Genomic DNA, 15,881 nt, shown 5'->3' with positions numbered 1-15,881 from the left:
AACGGGATGGAAAAAGGAAGAAGAAGGCCCTATCAGCAGAGAGCGAGGGATGGGGCACCTCCTAACCCCAACTTGTGCCTATCCCTAAGCTCCCCTAACGCCCTCTGCGGGTCCTTCTCCCCCGCTGCAGTCATGTGCCTAGACCCTAGCTGTCATCTCAGTATACCCTGGCTAGTGCACTGGCCGGCAAGGACGCTAGCCTCACCACTGCAGATGGTATAAACACAGGAGGTAGTGACAAGCTCGACACAGACAAAGAAAGGGAACAAGAAAGTTGGCTCCAGCCTCCCCTGCCAAGCTCCACACAAGCAGAGGACACGAAGCAAACTCCACAGAAGTAGCTAATACTCCTCCGCTGGCACCATAGAGCTCCAAACTCCTAGGCTGGTTTTCATTGAATAACTCTATTACCAACAGTCAGCTGATGCATCGTGTGACTATTGAAAGGATGTGGGAGTGGTCACCACCCACATCAGCTGACCAGCAACAAAACAACTGCCAGCATGGAAACTGACATTAGCCCTTGCTAGCCCAAAAAGGAAAAGAAGACACATTTAAATTATAGCCAAACCAGAGCTGCCACAAAACCAAAAATGAATCGTGACAAGTGGGAACTTCAAAGCAGAATCTGCCTAAAGAATGTAAAGGTCACGTTTTTTCAACCACTTCATGTAACTGGAAGCTTGTAGTGGTTAAAAGAAGCTGAAAAAGCCTGAACTTGCGCACAGCAAGTCGTTTTTACATTGCTGTGCATATTCTCATTCTCCTTAGTGTTTTTTTAGGCTGGTTACGCAACGAAGCCGCTTGAAAAAGACGACGTGTGCACATACCCTTAGATTTCTGGACAACTTGTGCTACAGCTTGGTCCAGCCATACTTGACATCACGTGCCCAGCCGTCCCTGTAACAAGACTTATTATTGTGCAGAAATCTGGGAATACTAGAGCTTGCAAAAAAGAAGACTGAGAGGAGACTTAATAGCTGTCTACAAATATCTCAAGGGCTGTCACATTGTAGAAGGATCATCTTTATTCTCATTTGTTTGCACAAGGAAAGACTAGAAGCAATGGGATGAAACTGAGTGGGAGGAGACACAGATTAGGTATTAGACATACCTCCCAACCATCCCGGATCCAGCGGGACTGTCCCGATTTTGACAGTCAGCCCTGCGATCCCGGGCGGGACATTAGTTGTCCCGCACTGGTTGGGAGGTGTGTACATCACCCGGCAGGGCAGTATCACGTGCCTAGGGTGGGGAAAATGCAGGGGGCGGCACCTGAGCAAGGTTTGTTGTTTTTTTTTTTTTTCATAAAAGCTGGGTCACCTCCCGACCGACCCAGCCCGCCTCCCACCCACCCTCCTTGAAGACGATACTCACCCTGCTCCAGCGATGCCTGGTCTCGGCTTCTGCAGCGCTCCTGAATGAGCGGTCACGTTGTATCGCTCATTAAGGTCATGAATATGCACATATTCATGACCTTAATGAGCGGTATCACATGACCGCTCACGCAGGAAGAAGGTGCTGCGCCGGGAGTCGGGACAGAGCGAGAGGGATGTCGGCGCGGCCGCGCGGTGAGGAACAGGTAAGTATGAGGGACGGGGAGACAGGGTAGGGGGGATAAAGGAGGACGGTAAGCCGCGCCATTCAAGATGGGAGCGGGGGGTAGGGTGGAGAGATGAGCCACGCATACAGGGGGGGAATATGAGCCATGCATACAGGGGGGGAATATGAGCCATGCATACAGGGGGAGGGGGAATATGAGCCATGCATACGGGGGGGGAATATCAGCCATGCATACAGGGGGGGAATATGAGCCATGCATACAGGGGGAGGGGGAATATGAGCCATGCGTACAGGGGGGGGGAAATATGAGCCATGCATACAGGGGGGGGAATATGAGCCATGCATACAGGGGGGGGAAATATGAGCCATGCATACAGGAAGGGGGAAATATGAGCCATGCATACAGGAAGGGGGGAATATGAGCCATGCATACAGGAGGGGGGAAATATGAGCCATGCATACAGGGGGGGGAATATGAGCCATGCATACAGGAGGGGGGAAATATGAGCCATGCATACAGGAGGGGGGGAATATGAGCCATGCATACAGGAGGGGGAAATATGAGCCATGCATACAGGAGGGGGAAATATGAGCCATGCATACAGGAGGGGAAAATATGAGCCATGCATACAGGGGGGGAAATATGAGCCATGCATACAGGAGGGGGGGAATATGAGCCATGCATACAGGAGGGGGGGAATATGAGCCATGCATACAGGAGGGGGGAATATGAGCCATGCATACAGGGGGAGGGGAATATGAGCCATGCATACAGGAGGGGGGAAATATGAGCCATGCATACAGGAGGGGGGGAATATGAGCCATGCATACAGGAGGGGGAAATATGAGCCATGCATACAGGAGGGGGGGAATATGAGCCATGCATACGGGGGGGGGGGAATATGAGCCATGCATACAGGAGGGGGAAATATGAGCCATGCATACAGGAGGGGGAAATATGAGCCATGCATACAGGGGGGAATATGAGCCATGCATACAGGAGGGGGGTCATTATACAGTATTAAGCATCATGTGGGATCATTATACAGTATGGAGAACTGTGTGGCCACTATACAGTATGGAGCATCATGTGTGGCCGTTATACAGTATGGAGCATCATGTGTGGCCATTATACAGTATGGAGCATCATGTGGGATCAGTATACAGTATGGAGAACTGTGTGTGGCCGTTATACAGTATGGAGCACTATGTGTGGCCATTATACAGTATGGAGCACTATGTGTGGCCATTATACATTATGGGGCATCATGTGTGGTCATTATACACTATGGAGCATCATGTGTGGCCATTATACAGTATGTAGCATCATCTGTGGCCATTATACAGTACGCAGCATCATGTGGGGCTATTATACAGTATGGAGCATAATGTGGCCAATGGTCATTATACAGTATGGAGCATCATGTGTGGCCATTATACAGTATGGAGCATCATGTGGCCATTATTCAGTATGGAGCATCATGTGGCCATTATACAGTGTGGGGCATCATGTGGCCATTATACAGTGTGGGGCATCATGTGTGGCCATTATACAGTATGGAGCGTCATGTGTGGCCATTATACAGTATGGAGCGTCATGTGTGGCCATATTTTTTTTGTTTGTAATTATTGTTTACGAAACATTGTGATCAGAAGTGCTAAATGGGTGTGGTTGGGGCGTGACTAGTTGTGAAATGGGTGTAGTCAGAGGTGTGGCCTAAAATTTGCCGCAGCGCACTGTATGTATTAGAAAAAACTTTTTGACAGTTAGGGTGATCAATGAGTGGAACCGGCTGCCACGAGAGATGGTGAGTTCTCCTTCCATGGAAGTCTTCAAACAGAGGCTGGACAGACATCTGTCTGGGATGATTTAGTGAATCCTGCTTTGAACAGGGGGTTGGACCAGATGACCCAGGAGGTCCCTTCCAACTTTACTATTCTATGACTTGCCTTTTTGCTGTTTTTAATTTTGCCATCATGTATGCCTTTTACAGATGAGACATCCATGGTAACTAATTATATTTCCTCCAGACTCTACAAGAATTGCTTGATAAACTGGATGAAGCGGAAGACGGCGCCGACATTGTACACAACGGGGATCTTGTATTAGAGCATATAAAGAGAAGTCAGGAAAGAAGAGAGCAAATCACCGCTGAGGAAATGGGGGCAGTCATCGTAGAGCGGGACACAGCGCGCGCTCAGGTACGGAGACTCACAGATTTTAGGTTTTTTATTCCTCATCTCTGACTTCTCTATTGAATATTTATGTATGTTATTAAGTAATGGAGAACTTCTCCTAAAAACAAGCTGCCCCCAATATATATATATGATAGAGTGTATCCGTCACGGACAATCAGCGCATGATACCACTCGGCCATAAACCTGCCGTCTCAAAATTAAGCCTTAAAAGTTCTGATTAGTCATTCAAGATTCTTCCATAATGGGAATTTTAAATTATCTATTGCTTAAAATTAGGTTTTTATGTAAAAAAAAAATAGTTTATTTGAATTTTTGTCAATATTTTATTTTTTTGCCCATACAAAGGACAGGATTTGAGTCAGTCTGTTGCTGTTATTGTCCATATGAATTTACTGAAAGAATAGGAAGTATGAGTGTAGAATAACCCCAATGGGCAATGTAAAAATTCCAAGATTTCTATATATATATATATATATATATATATATATATATATATATATATATATACATATACAGCTCTGGCAAAAATGAAGAGACCACCACATCAAAACCCTGTCATGGCCAGCCTAATCTCCAGACCTGAACCCCATTGAAAACCTCTCGAATGTAATCAAGAGGATGATGGATAGTCACAAGCCATCAAACAAAGGAGAACTGCTGAAATTTTTGCACCAGGAGCAGTGTGAAAGACTAGTGGAAAGCATGACAAGACGCATGAAAGCGGTGAATAAAAATCATGGTTGTTCCACAAAATATTGATTTCTGAACTCTTCCTGTGTTAAAACATTAGTATTGTTGTTTCTAAATGATTATTAACTTGTTTTCTTTGCATTACACCGTGTTCCAAATTATTATGCAAATTGGATTTAAGTGTCATTAAGATTTAATTGTTTTGTTCTTCAAATAAACTCATGGATGGTATTGTTTTCTCAGGGCTCAATGGTTCACTGAAATCAGTCTTGTTATCACACATGTTATAATTAGTTTTCCAGGTGATTCTAATTAAAGGGAACCTGTCACCACGTTTTTGGAAGATGGGATAAAAATAGCGTTAAATAGGGGCAGAGGTGGGCGTTACATTAGTGTGTGTGTTATGCGTTTATTACCCACCTAAGTTGCCGAAATAACTTTGCAAAGTCTCCGTTTTCGCCTGTCAATCAGGCTGGTCAGGTCACATGGGCGTGGTGTCTTCACCCAGATTTGGCGTAGTTTTCCGTTGGTGGCGTAGTGGTGTGCGCATGCCCAAAGTCCGGAATCCTCTTCCAGGGGATTTAAAATAGCGCGGTGTTCGTTATTGCATTGGTGATCGGTGGGCGCGGCCATCTTCCTTTGGCCGCGCGTGCGCAGAAGCGGCGCTCTGCTGGCCGCGGCTTCAGGAAAATGGCCGCCGCGATATCCATCTGCGCACGCGCGGCATCCCGCGGCCATTTTCCTGAAGCCGCGGCCAGCAGAGCGCCGCTTCTGCGCACGCGCGGCCAAAGGAAGATGGCCGCGCCCACCGATCACCAATGCAATAACGAACACCGCGCTATTTTAAATCCCCTGGAAGAGGATTCCGGACTTTGGGCATGCGCACACCACTACGCCACCAACGGAAAACTACGCCAAATCTGGGTGAAGACACCACGCCCATGCGACCTGACCAGCCTGATTGACAGGCGAAAACGGAGACTTTGCAAAGTTATTTCGGCAACTTAGGTGGGTAATAAACGCATAACACACACACTAATGTAACGCCCACCTCTGCCCCTATTTAACGCTATTTTTATCCCATCTTCCAAAAACGTGGTGACAGGTTCCCTTTAAAGGAAAACTACTTAAAAATGATGTTCCACGTTATTAAGCAGGCCACAGTTTTCAAGTAACATGGGAAAGAAAAAGGATCTCTCTGCTGCCGAAAAGCATCAAATAGTGCAATGCCTTGGTGAAGGGATGAAAACATTAGAAATTTCCTGAAAACTTAAGCGTGATCATCATAGTGTTAAGAGATTGGTGGCTGAATCTGAGCACAGACGTGTTCTTGCTGATAAAGGCATAATGAGGAAGGTTTCTGCCAGGCAAGGTGTAGGCTCCTTTAAAGGCTTGCTGTGGTGCATAAACCTACTATTCGGCCACCCTTAAACAGTGTTCACAAGCAGAAACGGTTGTAGTGGGCCCAGACATACATGAAGACTAATTTTCAAATAGTCTTGTTTACTGATGAGTGTCGAGCAACCCTGAATGGTCCAGATGGATGGAGTAGTGGATGGTTGGTGGATGTTTGGAAGACTGTTTGGAAATTAGTCTTCATGTATGTGTGGGCCCAATTCAACCATTTCTGCTTGTGAACACTGTTTAAGGGTGGTCGAATAGTAGGTTTATGCGCCACAGCAAGCCTTTGAAGGAGCCTACACCTTGAGGTCCGAGGGACTCCAGAGGCACCAGCAGCTTCAAATATCAGTTTGCTGCTTTGTAATGGCTTTTTAGCAGCTGCTCTCTTAATCCAGTGAACTTGCCTGGCAGAAATCTTCCTCATTATGCCTTTATCAGCATAAACACATCTGTGCTCAGATACAGCCACAAATCTCTTAACACTATGATGATCACGCTTAAGTTTTCGGGAAATTTCTAATGTTTTCATCCCTTCACCAAGGCATTGCACTATTTGATGCTTTTCGGCAGCAGAGAGATCCTTTTTCTTTCCCATGTTACTTGAAACCTGTGACCTGCTTAATAATGTGGAACATCATTTTTAAGTAGTTTTCCTTTAATTAGAATCACCTGGAAAACTAATTATCACATGTGTTTAAGATTGATTTCAGTGATGCATTGAGCCCTGAGACACAATACCATCCACGAGTTTATTTGAAAAACAAAACAATTAAATCTTTATGACACTTCAATCCAATTTGCATAATAATTTGGAACACAGTGTATATATACATATATATATATATATATATATATATATATATATATATATATATATATATATTTAATATTTATATCTATATATATATGTATATATGTATTATATTATAAAAAAAAATTAAAAAATGTTTAAATAATACATTTTTCCATAATAAGAGAAATTGAAACAGTGGGTAGTATTTTCTGATGACACTTTCCCTTTATTATGCTTTCGCAAAACCAATTTTTATGCCCTAGATGCCAAGCAGGACTTAAATTTACAAATTACAGTATTTATTTTTTTACACACTTTTTTTGCAAATAAATTTTATTCATTGTGTAATACACTTATACCGTATATAGTACCGAATATTCTGTATTTTAATACTTTTACCGTTTCAGTACCTCTTCTTTCTATCAGAGAATAAAATACTTTACAGGGTTTATCCAGGACTATTTTTATTTTTTTACTATGGGCTGCCTGTTCTACCTGGTGCCGGCACAGAGCAGTCATTGACCGCACCTGCCGGTGATTCAGCTGCTACATGTCAGCAGATTTTTCACAGTCAAAGAATGAATACTTGGGGAAATTGAACTATTCTCACAGAAAAAACCCAAGAACTAATATACAAATATTAAAATTTAACCTTTATTTCAAATATTAAAAATGTGCACTTGACAAAACCATCACCAATAAATACAAGCGTACTACAGAAAAGGCCGGAACAGTGCCAAGCCCTACACTCTCTACGTGCCCCCTACCTGCCTGCGGAGGTTGGCACCCTATTGTCCTACGCCGTGGCGCCCCCGCTCCTCGTCGGCTCTCCCTACTATCCCTGTCAGACCCTAACGGGATAGGGGACGAAATGCTCACATATACAATGTATGAAAATAGATAACTTGAAGGGACAAAAACTATATCAGTAAAAATATCTAGCTAGGACTAGAATTCTCAACTAGCTTGGTAAGCTGTATCCCTTTACTTTACTCTGTAGTTAATCTTGTCCTAACGCAACAATTCATGGCAGATAGGAATGCCTAATTAGAGATAAGGTTGAACACACATATGATATTGGTCCGTTTGCTCCTATATATATAATAGGGTCTCAAAATGCCATTAACCTTAATAGGGAGGTGTATCTGCTGTGATGTCAGGCATATCCCATAACACAATTCAGCCTTTAAATACCACACTGCAATATTTTAATTTATGATAAGGGCCTAAAGACAGCCATATCTTAAATCATTAATCAATGACATGTTTGTATATTTTTGTTGTTATGACCCTAAATGCAGACCAAAACACTACACCACATTATATCTTATGTTTTTCATACAAAGAATCATATCCCTTTTGACTCAACGCGTTTCTCCCCTTCTAATTCAAAGGGGTTCATCAGGAGTACATTCAAATAATAAAAAGGGTTACTTAGCTTGTGTATAAATTTAGCATGTTAGCAATTCAGATAACTGCACCACCGGGCCGGTCCCCTATCCATGTAAGCGCCATGATTTAAGATATGGCTGTCTTTAGGCCCTTATCATAAATTAAAATATTGCAGTGTGGTATTTAAAGGCTGAATTGTGTTATGGGATATGCCTGACATCACAGCAGATACACCTCCCTATTAAGGTTAATGGCATTTTGAGACCCTATTATATATATAGGAGCAAACGGACCAATATCATATGAGTGTTCAACCTTATCTCTAATTAGGCATTCCTATCTGCCATGAATTGTTGCGTTAGGACAAGATTAACTACAGAGTAAAGTAAAGGGATACAGCTTACTAAGCTAGTTGAGAATTCTAGTCCTAGCTAGATATTTTTACTGATATAGTTTTTGTCCCTTCAAGTTATCTATTTTCATACATTGTATATGTGAGCATTTCGTCCCCTATCCCGTTAGGGTCTGACAGGGATAGTAGGGAGAGCCGACGAGGAGCGGGGGCGCCACGGCGTAGGACAATAGGGTGCCAACCTCCGCAGGCAGGTAGGGGGCACGTAGAGAGTGTAGGGCTTGGCACTGTTCCGGCCTTTTCTGTAGTACGCTTGTATTTATTGGTGATGGTTTTGTCAAGTGCACATTTTTAATATTTGAAATAAAGGTTAAATTTTAATATTTGTATATTAGTTCTTGGGTTTTTTCTGTGAGAATACATGTCAGCAGAGCAGCTCTTCCTCTTCCACTCTACTCTGTCGATGGGGCATGACTGCCGACATCATGCTGATTGACAGCCGGCTCGCTGCAGTTAGTCAATCAGCATGATGTCAGCAGTCAGGCTCCATTGACAGAGCGGAAGAGAAGCCGCTGCTCTGTCAACGTGACATCAGTGGAAGGCGCTGAATCGCCGGCTGCCTTGTGCAAGCAGAGACTGGCACCAGGCACAACAAGCAAGTAGGTATCAACTCTCTGACTTCAAGTTATGTCCATAGCAAATAAATAAATAAAATCTGTAGTCCCAGATAAGCCTTTTAACTCTGAACCTGTCCTGATCATCCACAAGGGCGACTATATTGGAGTTTTTTTTTTCCAAATTTCAGTTTTTATTGAAGGACTATATAATGTTCAATTACAAAGACACAAAAAGAATAAACAGGACAATATCAGAATCAATGTATCATAAAATAGAAGTATGACGTCCAATAAAATCAAGTTATAAGAAGAAAAAGGTGAAAGAGGGGAGGAAACATTAGGACAGGTTGTTTTTTTTGTTTTTTTTTCTTATTTATTTAGCTTTCAGGTATAATATAGAAGAATGTTCACTAATAGTAAGCAGAGATCCTAAAAATTGCCTATTATGGAAACAAAAAAATATTTTTTTAAATTTGCATTTGAATCTGTGGTTGTCCTGAAGAAGGACAGAGTGACTCTGAAACGCGTTGACGTTAAACCAGCATTTCTTCATCTCATTGTGACTCTTCATTTAGTCAGCAGGTTAGTTCCATCGCCCTTAACACATTTTATATATATCCATCTACCGCATCTTGTAAATAGGTTTCCATTTCACAGCTTCAGGGTATTCTTCACCGTGAATTCTTCGCCTTCCCTTAGGCACAGCCACAGGGGTAGTTTTTACACAAGACAAGCATTACAAGGAGGGAGCTTTCAATCCATTTACTGCTGCTATAGGTTATATACCGTACATTACTTCAAAAGTTATGCACACCTTCACACAGATTTTTTTTTATTGTTCCTTTGCTTCCTAAATTTAAAGCTAAGAAACTTTCTAGATACTCTTCATTATAAATTTTGTACCACTTTGCTGCTGTGGAGTGCCTTTAAATTCTTTATGTAGCCAAATGGTCTGCAGAAAAAGATACAAATCCGTCAGATCTCCTCAGTCCTCCTTTCTTTCATTGTCAAAGATATCGGACGTAGTGGAGTGTACACAGATCTCCAGCGGACAGGGGAGAGAGTATCTAAAGCAGAAGGAGCCGATTGTACACAGATCTGCTATGGAGAAGGGAGAGAGTATCTAAAGCAGAAGGAGCCAATTGTACACAGATCTGTAGTGGAGAGGGGAGAGAGATTATCTAAAGCGGAAGGAACCAATTGTACACAGATCTACAGTGGAGAGGGGAGAGAGCATGTAAAGCAGAAGGTGCTGATTGTACACAGATCTGCAGTGGAGAGGGGAGACAGTATCTAAAGCAGAAGGCGCCGACTGTACACAGATCTGCAGTGGAGAGGGGAGAGAGTATCTAAAGCAGAAGGCGCCGACTGTACACAGATCTGCAGTGGAGAGCGGAGAGAGTATGTAAAGCAGAAGGTGCCGACTGTACACAGATCTGCAGTGGAGAGGGGAGAGAGTATGTAAAGCAGAAGGCGCTGACTGTACAGAGATCTGCAGTGGAGAGGTGAGAGAGTATGTAAAGCAGAAGGCGCCGACTACACAGATCTGCAGTGGAGAGGGGAGTGCGTATCTAAAGCAGAAGGCGCCGACTGTACACAGATCTGCAGTGGAGAGGGGAGAGAGTATGTAAAGCAGAAGGCGCTGATTGTACACAGATCTGCAGTGGAGAGGGGAGAGAGTATCTAAAGCAGAAGGCGCTGACTGTACACAGATCTGCAGTGGAGAGGGGAGAGAGTATGTAAAGCAGAAGGAGCTGATTGTACACTGATCTGCAGTGGAGAGGGGAGAGAGTATCTAAAGCAGAAGGCGCCGACTGTATTTTCTTCCCGGTTGGGTAAAAATGGGTAAGGTGGAAATCTTAGTTAATGACGCCAGAGCAAATGTCAGTAACAAAGCTCCAGGTTATTATAATTGATTAATCTACATCCGAAGTGCTGTATTTGTAGTCGCCACTGTCGCTTTAAATTCTACTCCTATAATATAATAATAATAATTTTTATTTATATAGCGCCAACATATTCCGCAGCGCTTTACAACTGCTATTCCTATAGAAATAAGTTGAGCTTCTAAAAAAAAAAAATATATTAGAGGGAAGCAAACATTTGCTCAGGTTTTCCGATCATGTTTGTGCGACCTGTTTGTCAATGACAGGGTTAAAACATCCCTGCTACCTCCTCTAATTCAGCAACGTCTCAAGATTCCCGCATTTGGATTGACATGCCTATTCCACTGCTCACAGGGCCCCGTTACTCTCCTGAGCTGCAAAATAGGGTCACAGATGCTCTCGCAGGTACAAAGCAACCTTAGAATTTGTAGTCAAAGGTTGCCAGCTAGCAGCTAACTGATTTCCCTTTCTAAGGCAATATAAACATTCACTTGTCTTCCTGTAGGCCCTGCCAAATTCCATAATTCCAGTAGCAAGGCAGCTTAAATGAGGCTGAATGTCGTCAAAAGGAGGCAGAATTACTGAATCAGTCTGTAGCAAGTCGTTAAAGGAGCGATTCCACCCAGCAGAGCAGAAAATAAGCTTCTGTAAATAAACTAATTGGCTTCCCTAAATAAATCCCCCGCGCCAATGAGACACATTTCACTGCTTTGAAATAAACTACACTTTTACCCCAGTGTCACATTATAGATCGCTCTCGACTTCCAGCATCAGATCAAATCACTCATCAATTCTGTCAAGGAGCGCAGGGGATAGTCTGGGGGTGGGGGGGGGGAGCTAGCCCCTTCATTCCTGTAGGCAATCCGTATTTTTTTCTTCCAGCTGTCGTCATGTGTTTTTAAAGTGAAATTCCATAATGAAACCATCTTTTTTATAGGATATATCATGAAGTCGCGGAAACACTTTTTGTTTGTGTTAGAAGGGCCCTCAAAATAAGCTGATCCTCTTAATCAGTTGGGATCGGTGGGAGTAACAGGCATTAAGTGTTAAGATTCTCTGCAGCGCCACCATAGGAGAAATAAGGAATTGCACATTTCCTGCTTAAATCTACAGACTCTTGTGTAATGCATGGACATGCCAGGACCTCCAGAGTCAGAGGCTCTTTTGGTGGGCATTTTATGGTCTTGCTAATAGATAAAGGTCCTAACTAGAGTACTCTTCTTAATTATCTGAGAGGATGGACAACTTCTTTAAAAGAATCTGTCAGCAGGATTTCACCCACAAACTATTTATATGTACATGTGGCTCTTTCAAAGACAAGTCCAGCAAAACCTTCACATGGCCAGTCCTTTCCTCCATTACTGAGAAATCCGCATCCGAATAGATATGTAAATGAGGCTCAAGACCCATGATAGATTGGAAATTTCTGTCATCCCAGCTCTATTCCCCACCCAGAGTTGGCTGCTCTCTGTGCTGTGTGACTTCAAGCAAAGGAGCCGTCAGTCAAGCAGAAGGAAATGCCGCTGGGCGAGGAATAGAGCTGGAGTGACGGAAGATTCAGATCTACCATAGCTCTTCGCCATGTTCTGTGGTCCTTTTCTCTCTCACGGATGAGCTTGGGATTTGTTTGTGAGCTGGAAGTCTCTTTTACAATGTAAATCTTTCAGTCACATGAGTGCTTCTGATTGGTGAACGTCATGCAGGGGCTAAAGTGACCGCCCACTCTCTGGTAGCATAAGTTCTAACCTAACCTTTACTAATCTCTCCACAATGGGGATACATTAATTAATAATAATAACAACAAAACTATGTTTTACTCAGCTCTGCAGCCACAATTCCATGAAGTGGCCAGTTCAACATGCTCAAACTGGTGAAAAGTCCTCTTTAAGGCCATAGACATTGTATGGACGGCGGGGTGCAGTAGCACCTGGTGTTCCATTTCACAGTTTTGTGGGACACAAGACCCCTATTCCAGCAGGGGGACTCTTGCCGATCCAACAAGTATCATCTATCCTGAACTGCTCCTATGGTGTATGTTTTGCATTCACTTCCCTTTGATTGTCTGTCTGATCCTTATTGTGTTTGCATCCTCTCCTTTCTTTCGATAAGGTCATTGATCCCAGAGATAGGTTTGCAATGATATGGCGTCCTACATGGGCGTATAGTGACCGGGTAGTTTCTACTTTTAATGGGCAGTCCTGCCAGTCCGGTGGCACACGGTCTTGTGCCTCTGTATATAAAGGTCCGTGCTGTGTAGAATTATGACGTGCTATAGAAGGCATTCATAGGTGTTCTGCTATAAGCTGCTGGAGTTTGAATGAATTTGTCATTTCAGGGTGCTAAACCTTGAACCTATAAAGTGCTGCATTGAAATCCTGCTAATCCTGCCGTCCGGGCCATCAGCAGTCAGTGCCGTGTGTGTGAGCACTACAGAGCCGCACTGTGCTCCGAGCTGTGTTCAGGGGAGCGGCTTCTTAGATATCAGTCGATTGCAGGAAAAGCCGTGCATTGCGTATTTTCACAGCGCCATAAATAACAGTCTAAAAATAAATCGTACTTTGTCTGGCCAAATGGACCGTGAATTAACCCTTTGAGTACAGTCACGGCTATGCCGGGCAATTTTACACCGTTGAACCCTGCATAAACCACCACGGTTAGAACCAAAGAAATGCATATTTCTGTCTTCTTGCAGCCATATTCTAATACTTTACGCCCGTCCATAGAATAATATGTAGGGGCGGCCGTCCATTGCTAAGGCACTCCTGCTTCATTCAGATTACCGACTATCGCAACCAAAAATCCACTGGTTGGATACATAGAGTGACTACCACACATTAAATGATAACATATACTATTTTATTGGAGTGTTTAAAAGAGAATAAAATAAGGTACCTCAACAAAGAGGGACACGGAGCAAGAGCTTAAAATATATACATGTGCAGAGACAATAGAATTAATAATGACAATAGGCAAATATTATCCCATTATACTGTAGCTGTCCTAGATATGCATCTCGTGATAGGTGTATATATATATTTACTGAGTTGTGTGTCCAAAGGAGAGTAGTGCAGTCCTGTCCTGTGTCCCTCACCCCGACGCGCGTTTCATGACACTTCCTCAGTGAGCGTCATTGTAAGAACCAGAAGCACCATCCATCTACGGTCATGGTGGGAAAACAACAAAGCTGACTCATCAAAGTGCTAGTGATTGCTATCGCACATTTCTTCTCACCGACACTCCACTTCTTACCCTCTCGAAATGTGATAATTTATGCATTATATATGGCGTTGACCATAATAAATTTCTGAAATTGCAAACAAACCGAAAGCATGCTGGCTACATTTTTCTGGACATACATTGCACAAGACCAAAGATAAATTGTTTTTTTGAGGGTCATCTCAGACTCTGGAGTCATTGTATAAAAATACACCGCTTTCTCAAGAAAAAGAGAAAGCGGTGTATCAGACACGCGAAACGCGCGTCGGGGCTCTACCATCCGGCCCAGGGTCTTCTATGTCCTACTGCTGGTAAGCTCTACCCCCTTTTTTTACTGGCCACCTTGATCTTTATGACATATGGTATGGTGTTATTTGTTTGGGGTATCTGCACTTCGCTTATTAGGTGACTAGTCTCACTGGCGTTTTTTTGGACTTGGGATCTGTGAAATATTTTGCAGTGGGATATTGACCCTGGTATTTCTGCCTTTTTTCTGTATTGCATCTTGTCATGGACTTTCATGTATTTTTAACATTTTTGTATGTATGAATAACATTTTGATCTTTTACTATATACACCTGTTTACTCCTCCTTTTTTTTTTTCTCCTATTGTGCACAAGTATTGGAGTGGGAAGCTGTTGTCAGCTCTACTGTTTATGGCTGGTCTCCTATAGGGTATGGGAGGACTTGTGAACTCTTGAGGTAAATAAAGTTGTGAAATCCTGGATGGAATTAGCCTTTGGTATTTTACTTCTGATCCTTTGTCCTGATAATGTCCCTCTGGGAACCAATGAGGATGGCGATTAGCTACCAGTTCAAGGTTTTTAGCTGGACGTAGACATGAGATGGAACTGGTCACCAGACGGATGCCGGGTTAGTCGGGAGCATTATGCACTGCTGAAAATCTTATGTTTTTGTGCTCATGGACTTTCTTAAATGTGGAGACCATGGGGTATCTAGTCTAGACATCTGCACATTGTCAGTCTGTGATGTAATACTGTGTTGATGTGTTAACGATTTATATGTCCTGATAATCCTGTCTGGAGTGATATGGACACAATGCTGTTAACAGTGATGTCATATCATCTAATGCAATGATAGGAAAGCAAAAGGGGCAAATACCCTAGGGGGCTTATGGCGGTCATAGCTGCCCTCCTCAGTATAATTCATGACTGGGTGCAATTGCAATTCTTGGCTTAGAAAGGCAGGAGGTGAGCACTTCTATATGGGCACAGCACTATTATTTTAGCAACTTCGGGCAGTATAATTTTCACTTCATAAGCTCTTTTATTTGGGCACCATATGGTGATCACATTTGAAAACTATGGTACTGCTGGAACAGGTACTGTTATTTTCATACATTACAGCAGAGCTTGATATTGCGACCACTTATGATCATCTTGGTGGAGCTACATAGACATGTTTTAGGGTAGATGCCATGGTTTATGCAGTTTCAAAAATTAGCCAAAGAATTCTGTTAAAATATTATATCTCCTTCAAAGAATTTAAAGGATCCCATGGAAGGATTCTGCTATTTTTTTTGCGGAAAAAAAAAAATCATAATGTTTAAGTGTGAAACGTGAAGCCACGTATTCAGCCCAGTTGGCATGGCATGGATTCTTAGCCATTACTGCCCGATATTCAGGCACTAATATAAAGATAAAAGCTTTGCAGTGATGCAGGGAATGACAACAGAGCCTTTGCAGACGTTTTCTATTACTTTTTTTTCTTTTTGACTTTTCATGAGCACATTTTTGGGAATATTTTTGCTG

At 42.9% G+C, this 15,881-nt stretch overlaps 1 protein-coding gene across 6 annotated transcripts in view; it reads left to right on the top strand.

The window, feature by feature from the left end:
* MIPOL1 (mirror-image polydactyly 1) overlaps positions 1-15,881 on the top strand; it is a 509,264-nt gene that overhangs the window by 264,835 nt on the left and 228,548 nt on the right. For all 6 annotated transcript variants that reach the window (XM_077262637.1, XM_077262612.1, XM_077262644.1 and 3 more), the window contains one exon: positions 3,595-3,765. In XM_077262637.1, the coding sequence (XP_077118752.1) occupies positions 3,595-3,765 (171 nt within the window). The remainder of the gene's footprint in view (positions 1-3,594; positions 3,766-15,881) is intronic.

Source organism: Ranitomeya variabilis, chromosome 1 (genome assembly GCF_051348905.1).
Source record: "Ranitomeya variabilis isolate aRanVar5 chromosome 1, aRanVar5.hap1, whole genome shotgun sequence".
In the NCBI taxonomy this organism is placed as follows: domain Eukaryota; kingdom Metazoa; phylum Chordata; class Amphibia; order Anura; family Dendrobatidae; genus Ranitomeya; species Ranitomeya variabilis.
The sequence above is the reverse complement of the archived record's forward strand: the minus strand, read 5'-3'. Positions and strand labels throughout refer to the sequence as shown.